General features: G+C 42.8%; 1 protein-coding gene across 1 annotated transcript in view; it reads left to right on the top strand.

Annotated features, from left to right (window-relative positions):
• Nucleotides 1–7,615: 7,615 nt before the first annotated feature.
• The window catches only part of LOC146680819 (uncharacterized), a 79,348-nt gene continuing 63,604 nt past the window's right edge, over nucleotides 7,616–23,359 (top strand). The window contains exons 1-5 of the mRNA XM_085447704.1: nucleotides 7,616–7,690; nucleotides 9,622–9,812; nucleotides 18,580–18,987; nucleotides 19,130–20,768; nucleotides 20,885–21,145. Of these exons, the coding sequence (XP_085303830.1) occupies nucleotides 18,618–18,987; nucleotides 19,130–20,768; nucleotides 20,885–21,145 (2,270 nt within the window). The 5' untranslated portion in view covers nucleotides 7,616–7,690; nucleotides 9,622–9,812; nucleotides 18,580–18,617. The remainder of the gene's footprint in view (nucleotides 7,691–9,621; nucleotides 9,813–18,579; nucleotides 18,988–19,129; nucleotides 20,769–20,884; nucleotides 21,146–23,359) is intronic.

The following is a 23,359-nucleotide window of genomic DNA, read 5'->3' as shown; positions in this document are numbered from 1 at the left end:
CAGCACAGGCGCCGGGGCAGGAGTGCTGGAAGTGCGGGCAGCTGGGACACCTGAGGAGGGATTGTACGCTTATGGAAGTGGGGCAGGTGTTTCGCGTTGCTGGCGCCCCAGCGCCCTCTCCCGGTCCAGGAGGGACATACAGCATTCCGGTAAGGACTCGAGGGGGTATACGCCAGGTGTTGGTGGACACGGGCTGCACACAGACCCTCGTGCACCAAGGCTTGGTTCGCCCCGGGGCATTATTGGAGGCAGAATGGGTGGAGGTGAGGTGTGTTCATGGTGATGTGCACAGGTATCCCACAGTGCCGCTGCTGTTAAAATACAAGGGCCATACACATAGAGTGACGGCGGCGGTTAGCCCGCGCCTGTCGCACCCCCTGATTCTGGGCACAAATTGGCCGGGGTTTCGTCATCTACTGGGGCAGTATGCGGGGGCGCGATCACGACCGGAAGCGGGGTGTAGCGTGTGCGTCCAACGCTGACTCCGGGGGGGAGGAGCCAGCGGGTCCCTCACGGGAAGTTCCGCCGGCTTCGGAAGTGTCCCCCATGGGTGATTTCCCACTGGAGCAGTCTCGTGACGACACCCTACGCTCAGCCTTTGACCAAGTGATGGCTATTGATGGTCACGTGGTGCGCCCTGAGGCCGCGCAGACCTACCCGCGCTTCGTCTTATTGAAAGACAGATTGTATCGAGTGAGTCGTGACACTCAGACGGAGGAAACACACACCCAGTTGTTGGTGCCGTAGGGCCGCCGGGAAACGCTTTTCCAGGCGGCCCACTATAACCCCATGGCAGGGCATATGGGCTACGAAAAGACTCTGGAGCGGATAACGGCTCGTTTTTATTGGCCGGGCATCCGAGCGGATGTGCGTCGCTGGTGCGCGTCCTGCCCGGACTGCCAACTTGTTAATCAGCCGGCCATACCAAAAGCGCCTCTGCGCCCACTCCCCCTCATTGAGGTCCCGTTTGAGCGCATTGGCATGGACCTCATCGGGCCGTTTCACTGGAGTGCACGCGGTTACCGCTTTGTGTTAGTCCTGGTGGATTACGCAACGCGGTACCCGGAAGCAGTTCCGCTGCGCACCATTTCCGCGAAGAGTGTGGCGCAGGCGCTGTTTCAGGTCATCTCCCGAGTCGGGATCCCGAAAGAGATCCTGACTGACCAGGGCACGTCGTTCATGTCTCGTACACTGCAGGAACTGTACGAATTACTGGGCATTAAATCTATTTGGACCAGCGTTTACCACCCCCAGACGGATGGGCTGGTGGAGCGGCTGAATAAGACGTTAAAGTCCATGATTCGGAAATTCATCACCGAGGATGAACGCAATTGGGACCACTGGCTAGACCCTCTGTTGTTTGCAGTGCGTGCGGGAGGTGCCCCAGGCCTCCACGGGATTTTCTCCCTTCGAACTGCTGTTCGGCAGGAAGCCGCGGGGGGTGCTCGACCTAATTAAGGAAAGCTGGGAGGATGGTCCGAGCCCCGCCAAGAATGAAATTCAATACGTGCTGGACCTGAGGGCGAAACTCCACACGCTGGGGAGGTTGTCACGAGAGAATTTGCTCCAGGCCCAGCAACGTCAGCAACGCCTGTACGACAGAGGGGCTAGGCTCAGGCAATTTTCACCGGGAGACAAAGTGCTTGTGTTACTCCCTTCTTCCAGCTCGAAATTGCTCGCCAAGTGGCAAGGACCCTTCGTGGTCACACGGCGGGTCGGGGACGTTGACTATGAGGTCGCCCGGTCGGACAGGGGAGGGGCCACGCAAATTTATCACCTCAATCTCCTCAAAAAGTGGAGAGAGGTTGAAACCGCTTCTCTGGTGAGCTTGGTGAAGGAGAGAGATGAGTTGGGGCCGGAGGTGCCAAATTCTATCGTTTCCGCCTCCCTCCCTTGTGACGACCATCTCACACAGGCCCAGAGAGCGGATGTTGTCGTGTTGCAACAGCATTTTGCGGACGTGTTCTCCCCCCTGCCCGGCCGGACGTCTCTCATTGAGCACCACTTCGTGACGCAGCCTGGCGTGACGGTGCGTTCACGGCCCTACAGGCTCCCGGAGCATAAACGGAAAATCGTGCAGAGGGAATTGGCGGAAATGCTGAAAATGGGAGTAATAGAAGAGTCGCACAGCGCCTGGTGTAGCCCCATCGTTCTCGTAGCGAAGAAGGATGGGTCGATCCGGTTCTGTGTCGACTATCGCAGGGTGAACGAAGTGTCACGCTTTGATGCCTACCCCATGCCCCGGGTCGACGAACTCCTGGACCGGTTAGGCACGGCCCGCTTTTTCACGACGCTGGATTTAACCAAGGGCTATTGGCAGATTCCCTTGTCTGCCGAGTCCAGGGAGAAAACGGCCTTCTCCACTCCGTACGGATTGTACCAATTCGTTACACTTCCATTCGGCCTGTTCGGGGCCCCGGCCACTTTCCAGCGCCTCATGGACCGGGTGCTGCGTCCACACGCGGCGTATGCTGCCGCCTACCTGGATGACGTGATCATCCACAGCGACACCTGGGCGGAGCATGTGCTGGGGGTGGCCGCGGTCCTGGAGTCCCTGAGGGGGGCGGGGCTCACGGCCAATCCGAAGAAGTGCGCGGTTGGACGGAGGGAGGTGCAGTATCTGGGGTACCACCTGGGGGGTGGGCATGTGCGTCCACAGGTGGAGAAGACGGCGGCTATCGCATCCTGCCCTCGCCCCAGGACGAAAAAGGAGGTGAGATGGTTCCTGGGGCTGGCAGGGTACTATCGCCGTTTTGTGCCGGGGTTTGCGCAGCTGACCAGCCCCTTGACCGATCTCACTCGAAAGGGTGCCCCGGATCTGGTCCAGTGGACCAGGTGTGCAATACTCAGAGACATGGCCAAGGTAAGAAAGGCTGAAAGACGACCACCACTGAACAAGACACACAAGCTGAAACGTCAAGACTGGGCCAAGAAACATCTCAAGACTGATTTTTCTAAGGTTTTATGGACTGATGAAATGAGAGTGAGTCTTGATGGGCCAGATGGATGGGCCCGTGGCTGGATTGGTAAAGGGCAGAGAGCTCCAGTCCGACTCAGACGCCAGCAAGGTGGAGGTGGAGTACTGGTTTGGGCTGGTATCATCAAAGATGAGCTTGTGGGGCCTTTTCGAGTTGAGGATGGAGTCAAGCTCAACTCCCAGTCCTACTGCCAGTTTCTGGAAGACACCTTCTTCAAGCAGTGGTACAGGAAGAAGTCTGCATCCTTCAAGAAAAACATGATTTTCATGCAGGACAATGCTCCATCACACGCATCCAAGTACTCCACAGCGTGGCTGGCAAGAAAGGGTATAAAAGAAGAAAAACTAATGACATGGCCTCCTTGTTCACCTGATATGAACCCCATTGAGAACCTGTGGTCCATCATCAAATGTGAGATTTACAAGGAGGGAAAACAGTACACCTCTCTGAACAGTGTCTGGGAGGCTGTGGTTGCTGCTGCGCGCAATGTTGATGGTGAACAGATCAAAACACTGACAGAATCCATGGATGGCAGGCTTTTGAGTGTCCTTGCAAAGAAAGGTGGCTATATTGGTCGCTGATTTGTTTTTGTTTTGTTTTTGAATGTCAGAAATGTATATTTGTGAATCTGGAGATGTTATATTGGTTTCACTGGTAAAAATAAATTATTGAAATGGGTATATATTTGTTTTTTGTTAAGTTGCCTAATAATTATGCACAGTAATAGTCACCTGCACACACAGATATCCCCCTAAAATAGCTAAAACTAAAAACAAACTAAAAACTACTTCCAAAAACATTCAGCTTTGATATTAATGAGTTTTTTGGGTTCATTGAGAACATGGTTGTTGTTCAATAATAAAATTATTCCTCAAAAATACAACTTGCCTAATAATTCTGCACTCCCTGTATGGACTAAAACTCTAATGTTATATAACTCAGTGAAGTATTCAGAATCTAGACTTTTAATCTCCAGTGTTTCACCTTCCTGTTATTTTTGCACTAGATATCTGAAGGAATGGAAATGAACTGTAGATAAATTGTAGTAAAGTGGGTCACTGGGTCCTAGTCCTATGTCCTTGTGTTTAGTATCTTTTTTCTGTCATGTGCCTCCATGTTTGTTTCTTTCCTTGTTTCAAGGGTGAAGTGTTTTCATTTCTCTCGTCACCCTTCTGTATATATTCTGTCTGGTTTCCCTTTGTCCCTTGTCAGGCTTTCTGTTCTTCTCATGTGACATGAACAACCTGGAACGTGACGTTCCAGGTTGTTCAGGTTTTAAGATCTATGTCTCTACTGTTTAGTATTTTAGTTCTCCCAGTTTAGTTCTAGTTAGTTTCGTCTGAGTTTCCTTCTGCCATTTGTTTTGTATTCTTCAGCCTTAAATAAACAGCCGGCTCTTGGTTAAGATGTAGTTTTGCTTCCATGCATCTGCTTCTGGGTTCACATCACAAACTCCACATAGTCTGCAGCTGCAGAATCTGACACCTACATAGGCTGGTTGGCGTTTGTGTTAAAATTGAGACAGTATGAGAGGTGAAGGAGGTTTTTCTCATATTTTGAAGACCAAAAAAAGAAAAGAAAAAAAAAGGAATTTTATGTAACTCACATATTTCTAAAATATATTTTAAAAGGGAAGTTATTGTTTTTAACTTGGTGATATTATAGTAAAGCAGCTTTATTAGCAGGCGAGGCAAATGTCCTGCTGGAGAGAAAGTTAGTAAGACATGTGTTATCTGTCCGGCTCGGATCGCTTCTTGTCTCCATTCAGATAGTTGGAAAGTTACTCTTCACTTATGAGCTACTGATTCCGCAAGTTGAAATATCTTTCTACCTTTATCATGCTGTGTATGTTTTGCTCTTGTAATCCAACCTTGGCTTCGTATTTTCTGCATCTTTAACAGAAAGAAACTGAAGGATTTAAGGCCAGCTGGAGCTGTTTTAAACAGGAAAAAAAGTAGGCTGCCCATTGTTGTTGTTTTTTTTGTTTTGTGTTTTTTTTTTTGGGGGGGGGGGGGGGGAGGTGTCTTCGAGAGCTCTATAGATTCTGATTAAACTTCAGTACAGCAGAGCCAAATTAAATAATATTGTACAGCTTAATAACTTGTACATGTATAAACTTGAAAATGATCTAAATTATGTCATATCAATATGGCACCGCTGAAGATCATTCATGCGAGTCCAAGCTGGTGAAAAATAGAGAATACAATCTAGTTTCTCTCCCAAGGATTGGCTTCTTACCTCATCTTCTTCTGGTATCATTTTCAAAGTAAATAAATAAATAAATAAATACTTAACCACAAACTATGACAAAAAGAAAGAAAAAAAATCTAAATTACATTGTTTAACTTGAAAGTTTTTATTTACTGAAAATGTTTTCAGATATGTAAAACTATATGTCCAGCAATGTTATTTATTCCCTTCACTCTTCTTACAGTAGTGTTTATTTCCTCATCATTTCCAGTACTCCACACTGGCATATTTTTACAAGGCTGATTGTCAGCTGAGGTATGTGTTCTAATGGTGACATCTAGTGGATCCTAAAAGCATTAACAGAAAGTGAAAGTAAAAGCAGCTCAGCTGAACACACCCAGAGTGAACCGGTATCAGAGATTAAAACAGGGGCGGAGCGGGGGGGTGGCTTACGGGGCTTAAGCCCGGGTTGTTTTGTCAGAAGCCCGGGGTATTTTGGAGTGTAATTTTTTCATAGTTAGATGCCTGGCTGACAACTGTATAAAACAAAAAGTACACACAATATTCGAAGCACATAGTGCACACTGTGGGAATTTACGACTGTGCGTGAATCCCCCCCTGATATTGGTATGATCCAAGCTCAGGCACTAAGCGACTGAGCGAGGGGGCGGGGGGAGCTGCTGCCCGTGAGTCCGCTGTTGGAGAGACGGAGCCAGCCATACTAAGGAGAGCTTAAGTTTGAGCAGGTACCAAAGCAAATCATTCGTACCGTACAAATAATGTAAATATGACGGTGCATCACGAAAGATTGATATGAAACTGATCACTTGACCAATATTATTTTACTTGCTCTTCAAGTGAATCAACAAATGGCGAAATGAAAAGCCGAACAAATGCTATTTTTTAGAGAGTCTTAGCTTACGTGTGTTTATTTCATATTTTCAGTTCTTACCCTCCCCGACTAATTCGGTTTCAGTTATGTACTGAAATATAAGAATGGACATTAGAGGGTTCTTTCAAAGAAAAAACTCAGGTAAATGTTATTTTATATATTATGCTTTGTTGTTCAGTATATTTCTATGCAAAACAAGAGGGATTTCAGTACACAGCAGGATATTCACATTTGTAACCAGATATTTACATACACTTTAGGGAGAAAACATAAAACATTTTTACTGTACAACATCAATTTAGAGTAAACTTTTGTTTTAGATAAATATTGAAATATATTTTGAATTAGTTAAATGTCAGAATAAAGAGAGACAGAGCTGTCTATTTTTTATCACTTTCATTAAATTTAGGAGTACATGTACACTAAGTTTATTGTTAATTAATAAGAAAACTCCAGACGATTCCATTCTGAGCTGAAGAAGCTTCTGATAGGTTAGTAGAGTCCATGTGAGTAAATTGGTGGCACAGCTGTGGATGCATATAAGGCAAAACACAGAGCCTGTTTCTTTGAAATGGGAAAATTAAGAGATGTCAACCAAAACACCAGGAAAAGAACTGTGGAGCTCCATAAGTGTGGCTCAATTTGAATACAATTTGGTGCCATTTGCAATTAAAAAACACAGACAGTTTCTCTCTTTACTCTTAAAGTTAACAAATATGTTTTTATATTTATCAATCTAAAAAAATAAACATTTAGTCTGATTTGATGTTACAATTAAAAAAGTGTTTGTGTTTTGATCTGAAGAGTTTGTAAATATCTGGTTTCAACTGTATATTTGATGATTGTCAGCACAAAGAGGGAGAGAGAGGAACAGAGAGGGAGAGAGGAGAATAAGGACAGAACAGAGATGAACAAGAGCAGGTGAGACACACATGTTAGTCAAATGGTTGCTTACTAAAAGTATCACTGTATCATAGGTACTCATGTATCTCGTACCTAGTGTTTCTTTTTAGGTTTGCTATTTTTCAAATTCTATATTTATTAAGTTCTGCAGGCTTGTTTGCACAACAAGGCTAAATAATTATATAAACTTTTCTCAATCTAAATATTGTACTTTGGTAGAATTAAATAAATAAGTGTAGTGCAGGTCTATGATGATTTTTAGTGCTACTATCATCTAGTTCTGATTGTGGTTCTGTCTTGGTTAAGTCCTCAGTAATCCTGCTTTTGAACTGTTGTAGTCCTGTTTTAATTCTGGATCAGTTCTGGGTCTGGTTGAATTGGGGTTTAGTCCCTGTGTCTTGATACAGCCCCGACTTCGTTCTGTCTTGCTGCTCAATTAAAAAACTAGTTTAAGGTGTCCTGCATGTGTGATATATATATTTCCCTATATGAAGTCATTCTTTTTTGAACAAAACTCAAAACAGAGCCTATTAATCTTTCAGTCATTTCTACACCCCCCCCCCCCCAAAAAAAAAAAAAAATCCCACATGCATACTACCCTTTAGGGCTAAGCCCCGGGTGTTTCAAATGTCTGGCTCCTCCTCTGGATTAAAAGAACAAGTTTTGAGAGACTGCCAAAAGAAAACAGTTTCTATGATATCTGGAGGCAGAGAGCAGCATCACACAGGTAAGATTATAAGGAAAAGATGGACAGTTTTCAAACTGCAGAAACTTCGTTAAAGTTGTTTCTAAATGTGACACGAAACCGTTGTACAGACTTTTTTTTACAGCCCTTTGGTTTCCCCATCGCCTCCGCACAGAGGTCACCAGCTGTTGAGGTGAACTGGAAATTTGAGATAACATCATAAATATTTATAAATAACTCACTGCGTTATCTCTAACTCTTTAAACTTCAGGTTTAAACTTTCTGTCTGTCCGTTTGGAGATCCGCGTTTTATGTTCTTTATGGTAAATGACCCGCATGTGTAGGCTAACTCGAGGAGCTCAGTGTTAAAGGTCAAGGGTTTGTTTTTCGTTTCGACGAAAAACAAACCGGATTTTTCGTACGTCATATAAACCCTTTGTTTGCATTATTTTTGAAACAAAGGGATTCCTGTAACTTTGTGATGTTGTTGGTAAATAAGGAAGTTTTATTCGGATCAACAGCCCTGTACTTTGTCAAATTCCAAATGCTACAAATTAAAATCTCCGGGATCATAAACACAAACAGTGTTAGAGACGGTCAGAGAGAAAAACGGAGATCTGTGGTTAGACCGCGTAGACATGTTTTGGGATCAAGCCTATAAACTCAGCTTTCTGTAAACGAGCCTCTCATGCTCAGTCATTTGGGAGCTAACCACGCTAACCGCTGCTAGCTCGGGAATGCCTCTGTGTCCACCCGGAAGAACTGGAGGCAGCCTCCACAACTGCCAGCTTATGGAAGTCGGTCACGTGGTGGTGACAGTTATCCTCGTTTGTGTACATCTGAACTGTTATAATGAAGTTTAAATTCAGATTTATAAGTGCAAAGTTTATCATTATCATTACTATTATTAGTAGTATTAATTGGAGATGCAACAAGCATTTACAGATGAAACCTAACTAAAACGAAACTAAAACCTAACTAAACTTTTAGTTTGGGAGTAAAAATATAGCTCACACTTTTCAGTGCTGAAGACTTGCTGCTGATATCAGTGTCCTGATGCTGCAGACTTGCATTTTAATAGCAGCTTCATTTCTCTCATTTATTTTCTAACATGCAAGTTTTCTTTTCTTTCAAACGTGAAAGTATAAATAAAAACTCATCTAAACTGCATCATCTAAAGTATATATTGTTAGAGTTTGTATTGTTGATTGTCATTTATGCTTAGAAACATTTACTCATATGCTTAGAAGTATATAATCATTTGTAGATTGAAAGAATGTTTCATCCTAAGAGGTCTGTAACAACTCTGTGTAGCATGAAGAGGGGGTGAGTTCACTCCCCTACAGAGGAGAGGTCGTATCTTCCTTTGCTGATTTATGGTATAGCAAACACACGTATATCTGTTTAAGTATAAGAGCCTTTTGTTTAGATAAATCTGCTAGACTTCTAGGCGCCAGCCTTGGGGAGTCTTCACAGGGTCACATCTTGACCTCACACACACACACACACAATAGGTTCAAGCTACTAACCTATCATTAATATATCTTCATATTTTACAAATGAATTTGTTTAGTTGTTAATAAAGGTCTGTCTGTATTCCAAATGTTTTATAAATATGTGACATAAATGTTCTAATGCGGTCTAAATTAATGTTAAATTATATCACCATAAAAAGCTGATGATTTTTAACATATTTGAACAAGCAAACGTGATCTTTTTCAAAACATTGTCTACAAATAAAGTTGCACATTACACCAAAACTACAGTTAACTAAATGCAACAAATAATTTGTTCAACATCAAGTATTATGTTATTATGTGGAAAACAAAACAAAACATCAAACCGTAGTATCTCCCCTTTTAGATGCTTTTTCACTCTTTTTTCACTCTTTATAATTGCTGGACAACAACAACATATGAGTATTTAAGAGTAATCCTGTCCTAGATTTTTCTCAATTTTTTCAATTTTTTCAGGCTGCTAATTCTCCTCCTGCTGCTGCTATCTGGACGAAGTTTAAACCATGACAACACCAAACCAATGAAGTCCACTTGGTCTGCAACTCAACATACCATAACACCAGCCAGGATGTTAACCCCCTAGCTTTGGTGTATTAAACATCCACTTACTGGCAAGGGGCATCTTGTCCAGGATCTCCTCTCTAACTGTAAGTTAGACTTCTTGACTGAAACATTGCAACAGACTGGAGACTTTTTCTCACTCAATGAAGCCACTCCATCCGTCTTTTTGAACCTGTCATACTTGAGGCTTAGGGAAGAACAGGGGTCTTGCGATGATCCATTGCAAGCACTGGAAAGTTCTTCCTGTCTCAGAATCAGAATCAGAAAGGGTTTTATTGCCAAATGTTGAGCAGGTTTGCAACATTAGGAAATTGCTGTGGTGCTTCAGTGCAAACATACTGTCATAAATTACGCTTAAATAGACATGAAAATAAAAATAAGAATAAGAATTAAAAGTGCTAAGTAGATAGATATATACATGATATATACATGAGTGCAGGTGGTGATCATTGCCAAACATGGAATGATGCAGTGAACACAGCGTAGGGTCATGTGTTAGTGGTGGGAACAGTCATACGGTTATTGTTCATGTGTCCGACAGCAGAGGGGAAGAAACTGTTCTTATGGCGAGAGGTTCTGGTGCGAATGGACCGGAGCCTCCTGCCTGAGGGGAGCAGGTCAAACAGACTGTGTCCAGGGTGAGAAGGGTCAGCTGAGACCCGAGCTGCACGCCCCAGTGTCCTGGAGGTGTACAGGTCCTGCAGAGATGGGAGTCTGCAGCCAATCACCTTCTCAGCAGAGCGCACAACACGCTGCAGTCTCTGTTTGTCCCTGATAGTGGCTCCAGCATACCACACGGTGATGGAGGAGGTGAGGATGGACTCGATGATTGCGGTGTAGAATTGCATCATCGTCCGTGTTGGCAGGTTGAATTTCTTCAGCTGCCTCAGGAAGTACATCCTCTGCTGGGCTTTCTTGATGACGGAGGTGATGGTGGGCTCCCACTTCAGGTCCTGAGTGATGGTGGTACCCAGGAAGCGGAATGAGTCCACAGAGGTGATGGGGGTGTCAGTCAGGATGATGGGGGGGAGTGGGGCTGTGTGCTTCCTGAAGTCCACAATAATCTCCACTGTCTTCTGGGCATTCAGCACCAGGTTGTTGTGGCTGCACCAGGACACCAGACGTTCAACCTCCCTCCTGTAGGCAGACTCATCCCCGTCCGAGATGAGTCCAATAACGGTGGTGTCATCTGCAAACTTGATTAGCTTGACAGACTGGTGGGTGGAGGTGCAGCAGTTAGTATACAGGGAGAAGAGCAGAGGAGAAAGAACACAGCCCTGAGGGGAGCCGGTGCTGATGGTCCGGGAGTCCGAGACATTCTTTCCCAGCCTCACATGCTGCTTCCTGTCCGTCAGGAAGTCAGTGATCCACCGGCAGATGGGATCAGGCACATTCATCTGGGAAAGCTTGCCTCGGAGATGGTCTGGAAGGATGGTGTTGAAGGCAGAGCTGAAGTCCACAAACAGGATCCTGGCGTAGGTTCCTGGGGAGTCCAGATGCTGCAGGATGAAGTGTAGGGCCGTGTTGATGGCGTCATCTACAGACCTGTTGGCTCTGTATGCAAACTGCAGGGGGTCCAGGAGGGGGGCTGTGAGGGTCTTGAGATAGGAGAGAACCAGGCGCTCAAATGACTTCATGACCACAGATGTCAGAGCCACGGGTCTGTAGTCATTTAGTCCAGTGATCCTAGGTTTCTTGGGGACAGGGATTATGGTAGAGGACTTGAAGCAGGCAGGCACATGACATGCCTGCAGTGAGGAGTTGAAAATGCCAGAAAACACTGGGGCCAGCTCGTTTGCACAGTGTCTGAGGGTGGCAGGAGACACGCCGTCTGGGCCGGGAGCTTTTCGAGCATTCAGACTCTTAAACTGCTTCCTCACACCTGCTTCATGAATATGAATGAGTTGTGGTGGGAGGAGGTGGTGTGAAATCCTCTTTTGTGCGGGGTGAGGAGGGGGGTGTTGTAGGTGAAGTGTTTGAAGGTGGTGATGGCTCTATGGAGGGGGGAGAGGTGGGGGAATGAGTGTCCAAAGTGTCTCTATTGTTGGGGCTGTTGGAGGTGTGAAGGCTGCCTGATGGCTCGTCAAAACGGCAGTAAAAGTCGTTGAGGGTGTTGGCCAAGAGCAAGTCATCAGTGGAGTGGGGGGTTTTAGGCTTGTAGTTGGTGATATTCCTAAAACCTTTCCACACAGAGGCCGAGTCATTCTCTGAGATCTGCTGCTGCATCTTCTCAGAGTGCTGATGTTTGGCAATGTCCACTTCTTTAGTGAACCTGTACTTGGCCTCTCTGTAGCAGTCCCTGTCTCCGCTTCTGAACGCCTTTCTCTTTTCCAGCCACAGCTTTTTGAGTTTAGGAGTAAACCAGGGTTTGTCATTGTTATAACTCACCCTGGTGCGTGATGGCACAATGCTGTCCTCACAGAAGTGGATATAGGAGGTGAAAGTGTCCGTAAACTCGTCCAAGCTGTTAGAAGCAGCCTTCATTGTGTCCCAGTCTGTAGACTCCAAACACGTGCGAAACTCCTCCACAGCCTCGTTGCTCCACAGTTTTTTGGTCCTCACGACAGGTTTGGAGAGCTTCAGCCTCTGTCTGTAGGCGGGGATCAGGTGGATCATGACGTGGTCAGAAAGTCCGAGTGAAGCGCGGGGCACCGCGCGATAGGCCCCGCTGATCGTGCTGTAACAGTGGTCTAATGTCCTCTCCTCTCTGGTCGGGCATTTAATATACTGCTTGTATTTGGGAAGCTCATGGCTCAGATTGGCTTTGTTAAAGTCTCCAAGAGCAATGATGAGAGAGTCCGGGAATGTCCGCTCCGTGTGCAGTGTCTGCTCCGCGAGTGCGCTCTGAGCTGCCTGCGCATCCGCATCTGGCGGGATGTAAACAGCGGCCAGGATGAATGAAGCAAACTCCCGTGGAGAATAAAACGGTTTGCAGTGAATAAAAAGGTATTCCAGAGAGGAAGAGCAGTGCTCTGTTCCCATCTTTCACTCATTTAAATTCACCACTTTAAAGCTCCCTCTACATACTCTTAAAATCATATATACTGTTTACTGACCACCTAAGCCAGAGAAGTATTTTTTTAATGACGTTGCTGCTCTTCTTCCTCATTTCTCTGTACTTTCTTCTAACATGATGATCTTTGCTGATCTCAACATTAATTTGGACAGTGATAATAACTCCCATTCCAGACAATTCACATTCTCCTCTCCCTTAATGCATTAGGTGGTATACAAGTGGATTGCTATGGGCCTTAACAAAGTAGACTGGGATTAACACTGGGGAAGCAGGTATGTAAGCAGGGTGCCAAGCTTGGTAGCATTGGAGCTGAACTGCATCTGTAAGACTGTATGCAGTCTCTGGGTGTCCTCCAAAATGACAGATGTTGCCTCAGGTGTTAAATCACTGGGAAATGAGGAGTAATCTGGTACTGGGTCTGAGTGGCTCATCAGGCAACAGCTGTAGTGTAAAAGAAAATTCCCGTATGAAGCAGACAAACAGAGTAACAAGCTCCAATACATTTATTTACTTGAAAGAAGCCAATAGCATGCACAATAAATGTCTATGCAAGAGCTCACCAAGGCAATCCGACGAGTTTCATTTATATACTCCCTCCAACGTTATCCTATAATAAAAACTCAAAAGTTATAACAGGGGTCGGCAGCCCTGGGCACGCGTGCCAAAGCTGGCATGCGAAGGGTTAACTAATGGCACAACACGCAGTGAATTAATCTGAGAAGGTGCATTAAAAATGAATGCCTGGGTCAGCAGTGCACATCGCAAAATAGCCGCTTCTTAATGACAGTATCATAGCTAACAACCCCAACTACCAGATTCAACTTGTAATTGGCTAAAAAAAATTTCAAGCGATGTTGAAATTTCCACATTCCGACCTTCAAATGCTTCAGGAGCTGCACAGCATCAGCACCGCAGAAATACACGGATACATCCGTAGACTCGAGACAGAATTCACAATGTGTTTTCAGGACTTTCAGGTGTGGACCAATGTTTTCTTTTCTGATTAACCAGAAAGCTTTAATGAGCAGCTGGATTTGTCTCGCATTAACTGGCTGGACACAGAGGACATTGAAATGCAGCTGATTGAACTGAAAAGCTCGATTCTGTAGGGGTCAAAGTTTGCAGAACTACGAATGCAGCTGGAATCCACAGCTATGCGTGTTCATGGAGTTTGCATTTTCACCTGCTGGACATCACTACCAGACAAGTTTAACTGTCTTCTGAACATTGCAGAGGCCTTATTGACAGTATTTGGCTCTACATATCTGTGTGAGCAGATTTTCTCTCACACGAAGAGTGTCCTCAGGTAGCCGTCTGAATGCTGGACACTTGGAGACCTGTGTCTCTGAGTGGGAGACCAGAGATCACATTTGCATGTGTATCACTGAAACCACCTCAACCCCTCCGGGCTTCTGCTCCGCAGCTGCTGAGTGACCCCTCATCTGGGGCTCTCCTCAGCTCTTTCCGGGAGAGTGGCACAGTTGCCCGTCCAATGGTCTTCCTTTGACTCTTGCGCTCTGAGGGTCTCTGGATGTCTGGAGCCTGTATCTCCTCCATACCTGCTTCCCGCCCTGGGGGACGGGGCTATGGCTCCCCACACCCTCTAGCACAGGGGTCGGCAACCTGCGGCTCCGGAGCCGCATGCGGCTCTTTAGTCCTTATACTGCGGCTCCGCGTGGTTTGGGAAAATAAATGACAAGTATTTAGCTGAAGTGTATTTTTTGTGTTAGTTATTTTTAAACTTGTAGTTCTAAATTGGAAGATTATTGTGATTTTGAAATATAAAAATAAAATTATATTTTATTCTTTTTCGTCGCTCAAAATAAGCATCACACTCGCGGAAGCCGGTATACCTGCCGAAACGCCGTGCATTCACAGAGACTTTCAACCCCAGGTAGGCCAATTATGGATCTTCGGATCCACATTATGTCAGCAGCTGCACCGTGATCTATGTTAAACACAAACTCCGCTCACACCTCACAGATGACAGCTGATACATATATATATATATATATATATATATATATATATATATATATATATATATATATATATATATATATATATGTGTGTATATGTGTATGTATATATATATATATATATATATATATATATATATACATACACATATACACACATATATATATATATATATATATATATATATATATATATATACTGGAGGCGGAGGCGTAGTGCGGGGGAGCCGCTCCAAACGGGAGTGGCGGAGGTGGTGGCGGAGCAGCTGTGCGAGGAGATGGAGGTCCCTGCTCCAGGGCAGCCTGCGCAGCTGGGGGGAGTAGGTTCGGCCAGATTGCTCCCCGGCCTCAATCGGGCGATGGGGGTATGTGGTGGGGCGTGGTCTGCGGTGCCGTGCGGACGCACCTGCACGGCATCCGCAATCACGCCCGCCGTGTTAAAACACGGGGACTCAGGGGTTGGTGTGTGTGGTGTGACGTGAATTAAATAAAGTTGGCTCTGAACGTTGCTCCGTGGTCCCGTCGTGCCTTATTCACGCCACACATGGGTGGGAACTAGTGTGTTAGCGCAGTTAGCTTGTTAACATGTTGACGCCGTCCAGCCCCACGCACGGGGCGATCCGCGGTAGCTCGTTAACCCCTAATATTTATTAGGGGTGCAACGATACACAAAATTCACTGTTCGGTTTGATTCGATACTTTGGTGTCACGGTTCGATATTTTTTCGATACAAAAAAAATGTTCATGCTTTTTTAATTTGTCATTTATTAAAATTATAAATATATATTTTAACTGAAAAGTACAGTTTTTAAATTTTATGTTGCTGAAACAACAAAGTAATAAAATTAAATAAATCTATCTGATCAGAAATCACTCATCTTTGGAAAAGAGAGTTTATAACAGAGAAATGGCTCTTTCCAAAATAAAAGCTACACTATCCGCTTCTTCTGGGCTATATTCTCAGCAGCATATTAAACATATCAGGTCCCCATAAGGAGAATCATGTGCTAACGGCTGTCTAAATGACTCGGGTAAAGTTTGTAGCATGCGTGCTTGTTGTTTTTGTCTGCTTCCACTTGTCTTTGCACTAGGATGATGTCGGAGTAAATGTGCAGTCATATTCGTTGTGTTCCCACTAGTGCTGTCAGCGTTAATCTCGTTGAAATGACGTTAACGCCACAACACGGCAAGTCTCCGTTAACGAGCTACCGCAGATCGCCCCGTGCGAGGGACTGGATGGCCAACACGTTAACGAGCTAACTGCGCTAACGCACTAGTTCCCACCCATGTAATTGAGCATTGCGTGGCACATCCGACATACTGTTTTACTTTAGTCTATGACGCGCTTACCTTCAGGGTCCCCCCCCACCTTTTTTTTGTGCCCTTAATCACTGTTCCTCTTCCCCGCTGTTTTTCTTTCCCTCCCTCTCCTTTCCTCCAGTCATGTCTGTCCCGTATGTAACAACTGAAAATAAATTGTTGTAAATAAATAAATAAATAATAATAATAAATAAACAATAAAAAGGTCAATCAAATGGACCAATATGGCTGGGATGGTCCACTTGGTATAGTAAATCCGTTGGGCATCCTTCTTGGCCTTCAGACAATAATTCTGATGGCAAAAGAACCAAACGGGACAGGCAAAAAAAAGCAAAAAAAAAAAAAAGCATGTGTATCCCTGTATTAACAAACATGCCATATTGGAACAGTTTATTTTTCTTATCATTGTTGTGAGGAGACCATAAATAGCATTTGCATTTTCTGTTGTACAGTTTATTTGCTGTTATGGATAAAAAGTGTCTTTTTTTGTTTCAAAATAGCTGATAACTATTCGCTGATAGCTGCCAACATCTGCGAACAAATATAATTCTATAAAGTTGTTCTATAGAGTGTGTAACTGTTCATATAGAGCGTTATTAAATTTATTGCTAATGCAATCATATGGCACACTGACTTCTGAGGAAATTTTAGATGGCACTCATCGTCAGAAAGGTTGCCGACCGCTGAGTTATAACATATAAAGAGCTGAAATGAAAATGAGTGTTAAAAACAATGAAGAGTGTCACTACAGCCATTGTCTGTGCTATAGCTGCATTATTTTGTGATCTTTGACATTTGTTTTCGTATTTCTCTCATTACTGGTGAACTCCGTTATTACTCCCTGCTCTATTTCTGTCACAGTCTGGCTGGGGCAGACTGTATGTGTTTGCAAAAGAGGACTCAAACGCAGACCAAAAACTGAACGTGGCGTGGATTTAACAAAAAACAAACCGTTTATTGAGGCTAGCAAAGAGGGTACAAACAAAAGGGCATTGGTGAAACTAAACAATAACCTAAACTGGGTGAACTAAAACTAAACATGAAAAAACCTTAAACATGGTGAACTGACGTAGATACCTGAAGTTGTGACATGGATGAGCAGACGACCTGACAAAGAATGACTGAAAGCACACGGACTAAATATGTAGCAGATTTCAAATGGTTGACTGCGTTGTGACGACAGACACAGACTGGCTGGAAACTGGATTTATTTCTAAAAGACAAAGTGCAGCAGCAAAATCAGTGTCACACAGCAACAGCAGGCCTCTCCTCATCCCTGTTTAGCACAAGTAAGGACCACATAAACGGATGGTGTAACAGATAAAACGCAGTTCCAATTACTATTTTTCTCGTTCAAAGCAATCAAAAACACTTTGGGAGTTTTTAGCCATAAGAACTAATCCTTAGCAAAGAAAAATACACCAAATTTAAATGTATAATTTAGTACAGGGAGAGGAGCTACAGAAAGTGTGCCTCACCAGTGTGGAGTCCATGCAGCTCTGGCTGGGAAACCCCACACACGCAACATGTTTACAAGTGGCGTCACACTGATTAATGCCCCACTTCAACAGTGACACGTGGAACCTTAGTTTTACATAAATTAAATTTACACAATAAAAAATAAATAAACTATATACAATACAGTTTTGAGAATGTTCACACTCAGTATATTATATCTCAGCTACAAATACACACAGGAGGATAATGAGGGAAGTGGGAACACATGGGGAAACAGCTGACACATGAACATAACGACGTCACAGTGGAAGAGTAAAACTAAACACGATGAACACAGGAACACCAGACCTCTTCAAAATAAAACAGGAAACATACTGACTGAACTCTAGACATGTAAACTTAACAGCAACTGGGGAGACGGAACATAGGAACCTGAAACATGGTACAAAAACATCACAGTAGACACAACATGGAACACAGGGAAGCCATATTACAAAGCCAAAGAACTAAACCTATGATAACCATAACTGAGACCTAAGGAAACAAGAAACAGTACAACAAAGGACTCAAAACATAACCCATAATATAAAAACACAAGATCTCTTCAAAATAAAATAGGAAATATAATGAGACGCAGACATGACAACCAGAACTTGACAACGTAAGACACAGACATGAAACACATGAAGAGCAGGGGAGACTTAACATGGGTTGGAAACACAAGGGGGAACTAATAAGCAAATGAACATAGGAGACCTAATGAGCTTAAACATACTATAAACATCAAAATGAACTAAAACACTGGGTCATAAGACCCAGGATCGTGACAATTTCAGGGAGTAATAACTATTTCTTGTCAACCAATATCATTATCACTGTATATTGTTACAGAATTATTCTCAATATTGTCGAATTGCTAATTTTATTGAATTGCAAGTCATTGTTAAGCTGTAAATATTAATTCAGTTTAAATTACATGCATATAAAACCTAATACATCAATGATATAATAACTATAAACAGTTCAAATATAGTTAAACTTTTTAAATGAACATTTTTAAATTAGTATTTTGATCTGCAGGTCAGTGAAGTTGGGTCAGCGTGTACACATAAGGAAACATGGCCTGCACATCACAGTCTGCGTTAGACTGGGTCACGAGTGCCAAACGCCATCTTATAAGTGGATTAAAGGATCTCTCTGTGATTTTGGAAAACTTGAATCAGAAAGGTGTTCTTGGTGATGAAGAAGTCAGCAATATAAAGGCAGAGAAAACTGATGAAGAGAAAATAAGAACAACACTGATCTCAGTCACAAAAAAAGGAGAAGCAGCCTGCTATGAGTTACTCAAGATTATCGACATGACAAGGAAGAGGACTTTAGAGAAAAACAGCGATGCTTCCACTGAGAAAAACAAGTTTGATCTGCATCATTGGATCAGCTGCTTTTCCTTCAAGGAGGAGACTCAAGTCGATACACACTACTTACAAGGTATTTTGTAGTAAAATCTCAATTTAAAAAAATCTTTGATGTACTGATGAACTGCACTTTAATACATTGCACAAATGTGTCTGTTATTTGGAAAGACAACTGATTTAATTCATAGTGAATTTGTTTTGTCACTGTTTTTTAGGACCAAGGTCATGCCACAAATATCAAGAAAAGTTAAAGTCAAAAGCAAAAAAAATATCAAATGACTTTTGGGCAGCAAGTAAAAAATGGTTTGAAGGAAACAAGACGCCTGATCTGTCATACACGTCACTTATATTAGACACAGAGGAAAGTGTTTGTCCATCTAAAATAAAAAAATTTAAAAAAAGGAAAAGCAAGCTGAGTCGCCCTAAAAAACTGAGGACATACATCCCTGAAGAGAAACCCACCATTTCCCCCACTGTGCTGCTGAAAACAGATAAAAACATTATCTTGGTTGGAAAACCTGGAATTGGAAAGACAGCACTGACTCGTGAAATGCTGAGACTCTGGGCAGAAAGAGAAAGCAAAGAGCTTGATTACATGTTTTACTTTGACATGAGGGAAACAGCACAGATCGTGAACGCCAAGGATTTGGAGGAACTTCTTTTCAGCTTTTATTGTGGTCCAGATGAAGGCAAAGATGAGGTCTTACAGGACATAGAGAGACACTCTGAAAATGTTACAATCATTTTTGATGGACTCACAGATATCTCTTCATCAGTGGTGGAGAAACTTCTGAACAAAGACCTACTGCCGCTCGCAAAGATCATCATAACATGCAGACCAGATGATGAGGATGAAGACTTGTTTTCTGGGGACTTTGACAGAGTGGAGGTGAAAGGCTTTAGTGAGCAGACTATAAAAACATACTTATCTGCAACACTCGGTGAAGATCAGAAGAAAGTTTTGAGTAACTTGGAACTGATAACTCTTTGTCATGTCCCCATGTATGCACTGATGATGGCTGTTTGCTTTTCATCAAAAGATGCTCCACAGCCATGTACAATAACTGAGATATACATCAATATTGTTCGATTCTGCCTTCAGATAAACAGCAAAAAAAAGAACAAAGATCTAAATTCCTTCATCAAAACCAAGAGAGAAGAAATTCTGTCTCTGGCTGAAGCTGCTTTTCTTGCAACCCAACAAAAATCTGTGAACCTGACAGACCTGACCTGTGAAGACATCTGTGTCCTGTCCTTCCTGAAACCACTTCTCATCAAGGTGGCCCCGACTGAAACAATAACCACACATGCATTCCTCCATTACACAGTGCAGGAGTTTTTTGCAGCACTGTGGCTCCTGAAGAATCCTGATAAAGTCAGAGATGTTTTTCAGCAGTGCCTCACAGAGGAGAAGAAACACATGAAACATCTGATCCCCTTCATGTGTCGACTGTTGAATGAGAAGAGCCCAAGTTTGATGAAGCATCTGATTCCAGATCAGGACCTGAAGAATACATCTAACTGGTTCTTCAAGGAGCTGATAAACACATTTCTTCCTCATCTGTGTGAGCAAGAAGAGGCTGATACTGAGGACAGTGGGCTCCATGTCGACATACTGTTCTTATGCCAGTGCTTGTATGAATCCCAGAGTCCTGAAGCATGCGTCTACCTTCTAGACAAACTGGACTACCATCTTGACCTCAGTGGAGACAGTCTGGATCCTTACCCTTGCTGTGCTGTGGCCTTTGTGGTCACTCAGTCAAAGGAAAGGAAAATAAGGCTGAACCTCGAGGACGTGATCATATCAGAACAAGGAATGAGACAGCTGTTTGAATGCTTTGAAAATGTCCAATGGTAAGAATGAACATGCAGTTTTAGGGTTATATTACTGCTTAGGTTACAACCTGTAATAAGACTCATATTCTTGGTTAGTTTTACAATGAGATAATGATCTCTTCTTTCAATTATAGGTCTGACTCTCTGGCTCAACAGCTGTGGGAGCTTTTTCTTATCAGTGAAGAGCAGATGGACTTTGAAACCTTACTCAGCCTAGATGGAAACCTTCACCTTCCAGTTGATGGTGAAAAGCAGCTTTATGAAAGAGCTGTGGAAGTCATGCAGAGGATGCCTACAAAGGTTAATGTCTGCCTCTACTGGGACAATGAAACTCCTCCCTGTCAGAGTCAGTGTGAGTCTCTACTAAAGGCTTTCCCGTTCATCAGCTCAGTCAGGTATGTAGCTTTTCCTTTCAAATAATTATGTACCTGCTTATTTTTATAGTCTGTGACTGTTAAAAAAGAGACTTATTTTGTGGTGGCATTTTAAAAAAAATAGAAAAGGAGCTTTAAATTTTGAACTGAAAGCTGGATAATGTGATTACCGTAAATCCCGGACTACAGAGCGCACCCGATTAAAAGCCGCATGCTCTAATTTTAGAAAGAAAATCAATTTTGTACTTGTACAGGCCGCACCGGATTTAAAGCCGTATGCATTTCACTTGTAACATGAGATACACAGTAATATTACACGTGAGGATTTTTAACGTTTAATTTAATCCGTAAGGTAACATAAACATGGTAACATAAACATGGTAACATAAACATGGTAACATAAACATGGTAACATAAACGTTATGGTAACATACAAAAATACATACTGCAAATGCTTTTTTCCCTCCAACAGCGCCTTTAACACAGCTACCTTTAAGTATACGTACGTATCGGTAACACAGAAATTACGATGCTTGTGGGTTTTTTACGGAACAGTGCACAAACAACATTACAACGTCTCCTAACCCTTTAAGACCTACCATAGAACCCAAGTCCGCCAGAGCTTATATTATATTTTTACATGCTGTAGTGCCATTTTTGGGAGCATTTCAAGTTGCTATACATCAACACAACCATTATAGCCCAAATTTTAATAATATGTATGCATTAAGTGCATAGTAATTACATAAATTGCAAAAAAGTGCAATAAACTACCAAAAAATTGAAAATCGTTTTTGTTTTTTTTAACATATATTTCTAGTTAGAGACATTTAAGAGGCTTATCCATCAAAACTGTAAATACAAAAAAGTTGCACAAACTAGTTTCCCACCACAGGAAATTTATTTTGAGTGTCTTCATAGTTTTATTTTTGAAATACACCAATTTTTATATACTGCAGGAAAAACGAAAATAAATATTATAATGCAAATTTGCAAAAAAACAGCATGTGCATCAAAATAAACTATTTCCAGCAGTGCAATTTGAGTCCTAAGCATCCCAGAAAATACACAGAAAGTCATAAAGTCAAACATAACTTAAAAACACAAGTATAGGCTCATAAGGCCACGATGGTAAAAAAAAACAACTACATTTCCGCAATATGAGGTCACTTCCGGTTTCAGGCAGGTCATGGCAGGCAGGTCATGGCTGACATGCCATAGTTCACGCTGATGGACGTAGGAAGTGTTACGAACAGCTGATCGGATCGGCAAAGCGTGTTTCTGGAATATTATGTTTTTGTTGCTGCAAGTGCTTTTATGCAATTTTTGCAAAGCTATATGTGGAAGGAAACTGTGACCTAGGACAAGCTGATGGCATAAGATGTAAGTACAACTCCTCCGGTTTCATATGCAAAAAGAATTATTGCGCTAGCTTACGTGGTTGCAGTGCTACCGGGATTTAAAAATAGTTATGCAAAACTGAGCGTGCCCGCTCCACCCGGCTTTAAAGGGTTAACAACCGGTAAAAAAATATATACCATATATATACTACTTATCAATTTTATTAGTCTACTGTTACCAGGCAAAATGTTTTTGGCCGCATGAAAAAAAATATGCATTAGCCGCCCCTCAGTATAAGCCGCAGTGTTCACAGTGTGGGTGAAAAGTAGCGGCTTATGACCCGAAAACTACAGTAAATCTGAGGCCTTACATTTCATAGAATCCGAGAGGCCTCAGGCTGGTCTCATGGTGCTTGATGAATCTGAATGTCTAATTTGTTAGTTTTCATTTCATTCATGAAACCCCAATTCTGAAAAAGTTCAGAATTCGGGGATACTATTTAAAATTTACATAAAAAACAAATAGGAAATCTCAAAAACCCATATTTTATTCACAATAGAACACAGAACCTATTAAATATCAAAACCTGTTGTGAACCAAAGAAAATTTAACATTTTAGGGAAAATATTAGGATACTTTGCATTTATTGGCTGCAACACATTTCAAAAATTTGGGATGAGGCCAACAAAAGGCTGGCACTAAAAAGAAAAAGCTGAAGGGACGTTTTGCAACTACTTAAGAGCATTTACCATTCAGAATAATGTAGTGTAAAAAAAAAGACTTTGAAGATCTAATTATCTACAGTACATAATATCATCATTAGATTCAGATAATCTGAAAAAAATCTCTGTGTGCAAAGGACAAGGATGAAAAACAATATTGGATACTTATGAC

This window comes from Copadichromis virginalis, linkage group LG23, assembly GCF_057382275.1.
Source record: "Copadichromis virginalis isolate Kocher_CV1m ecotype Utaka linkage group LG23, C_Virginalis_male_GT1.1, whole genome shotgun sequence".
NCBI classification, from domain to species: domain Eukaryota; kingdom Metazoa; phylum Chordata; class Actinopteri; order Cichliformes; family Cichlidae; genus Copadichromis; species Copadichromis virginalis.
Note: the sequence above shows the minus strand (reverse complement) of the source record. Positions and strands in the feature narration are given on the sequence as shown.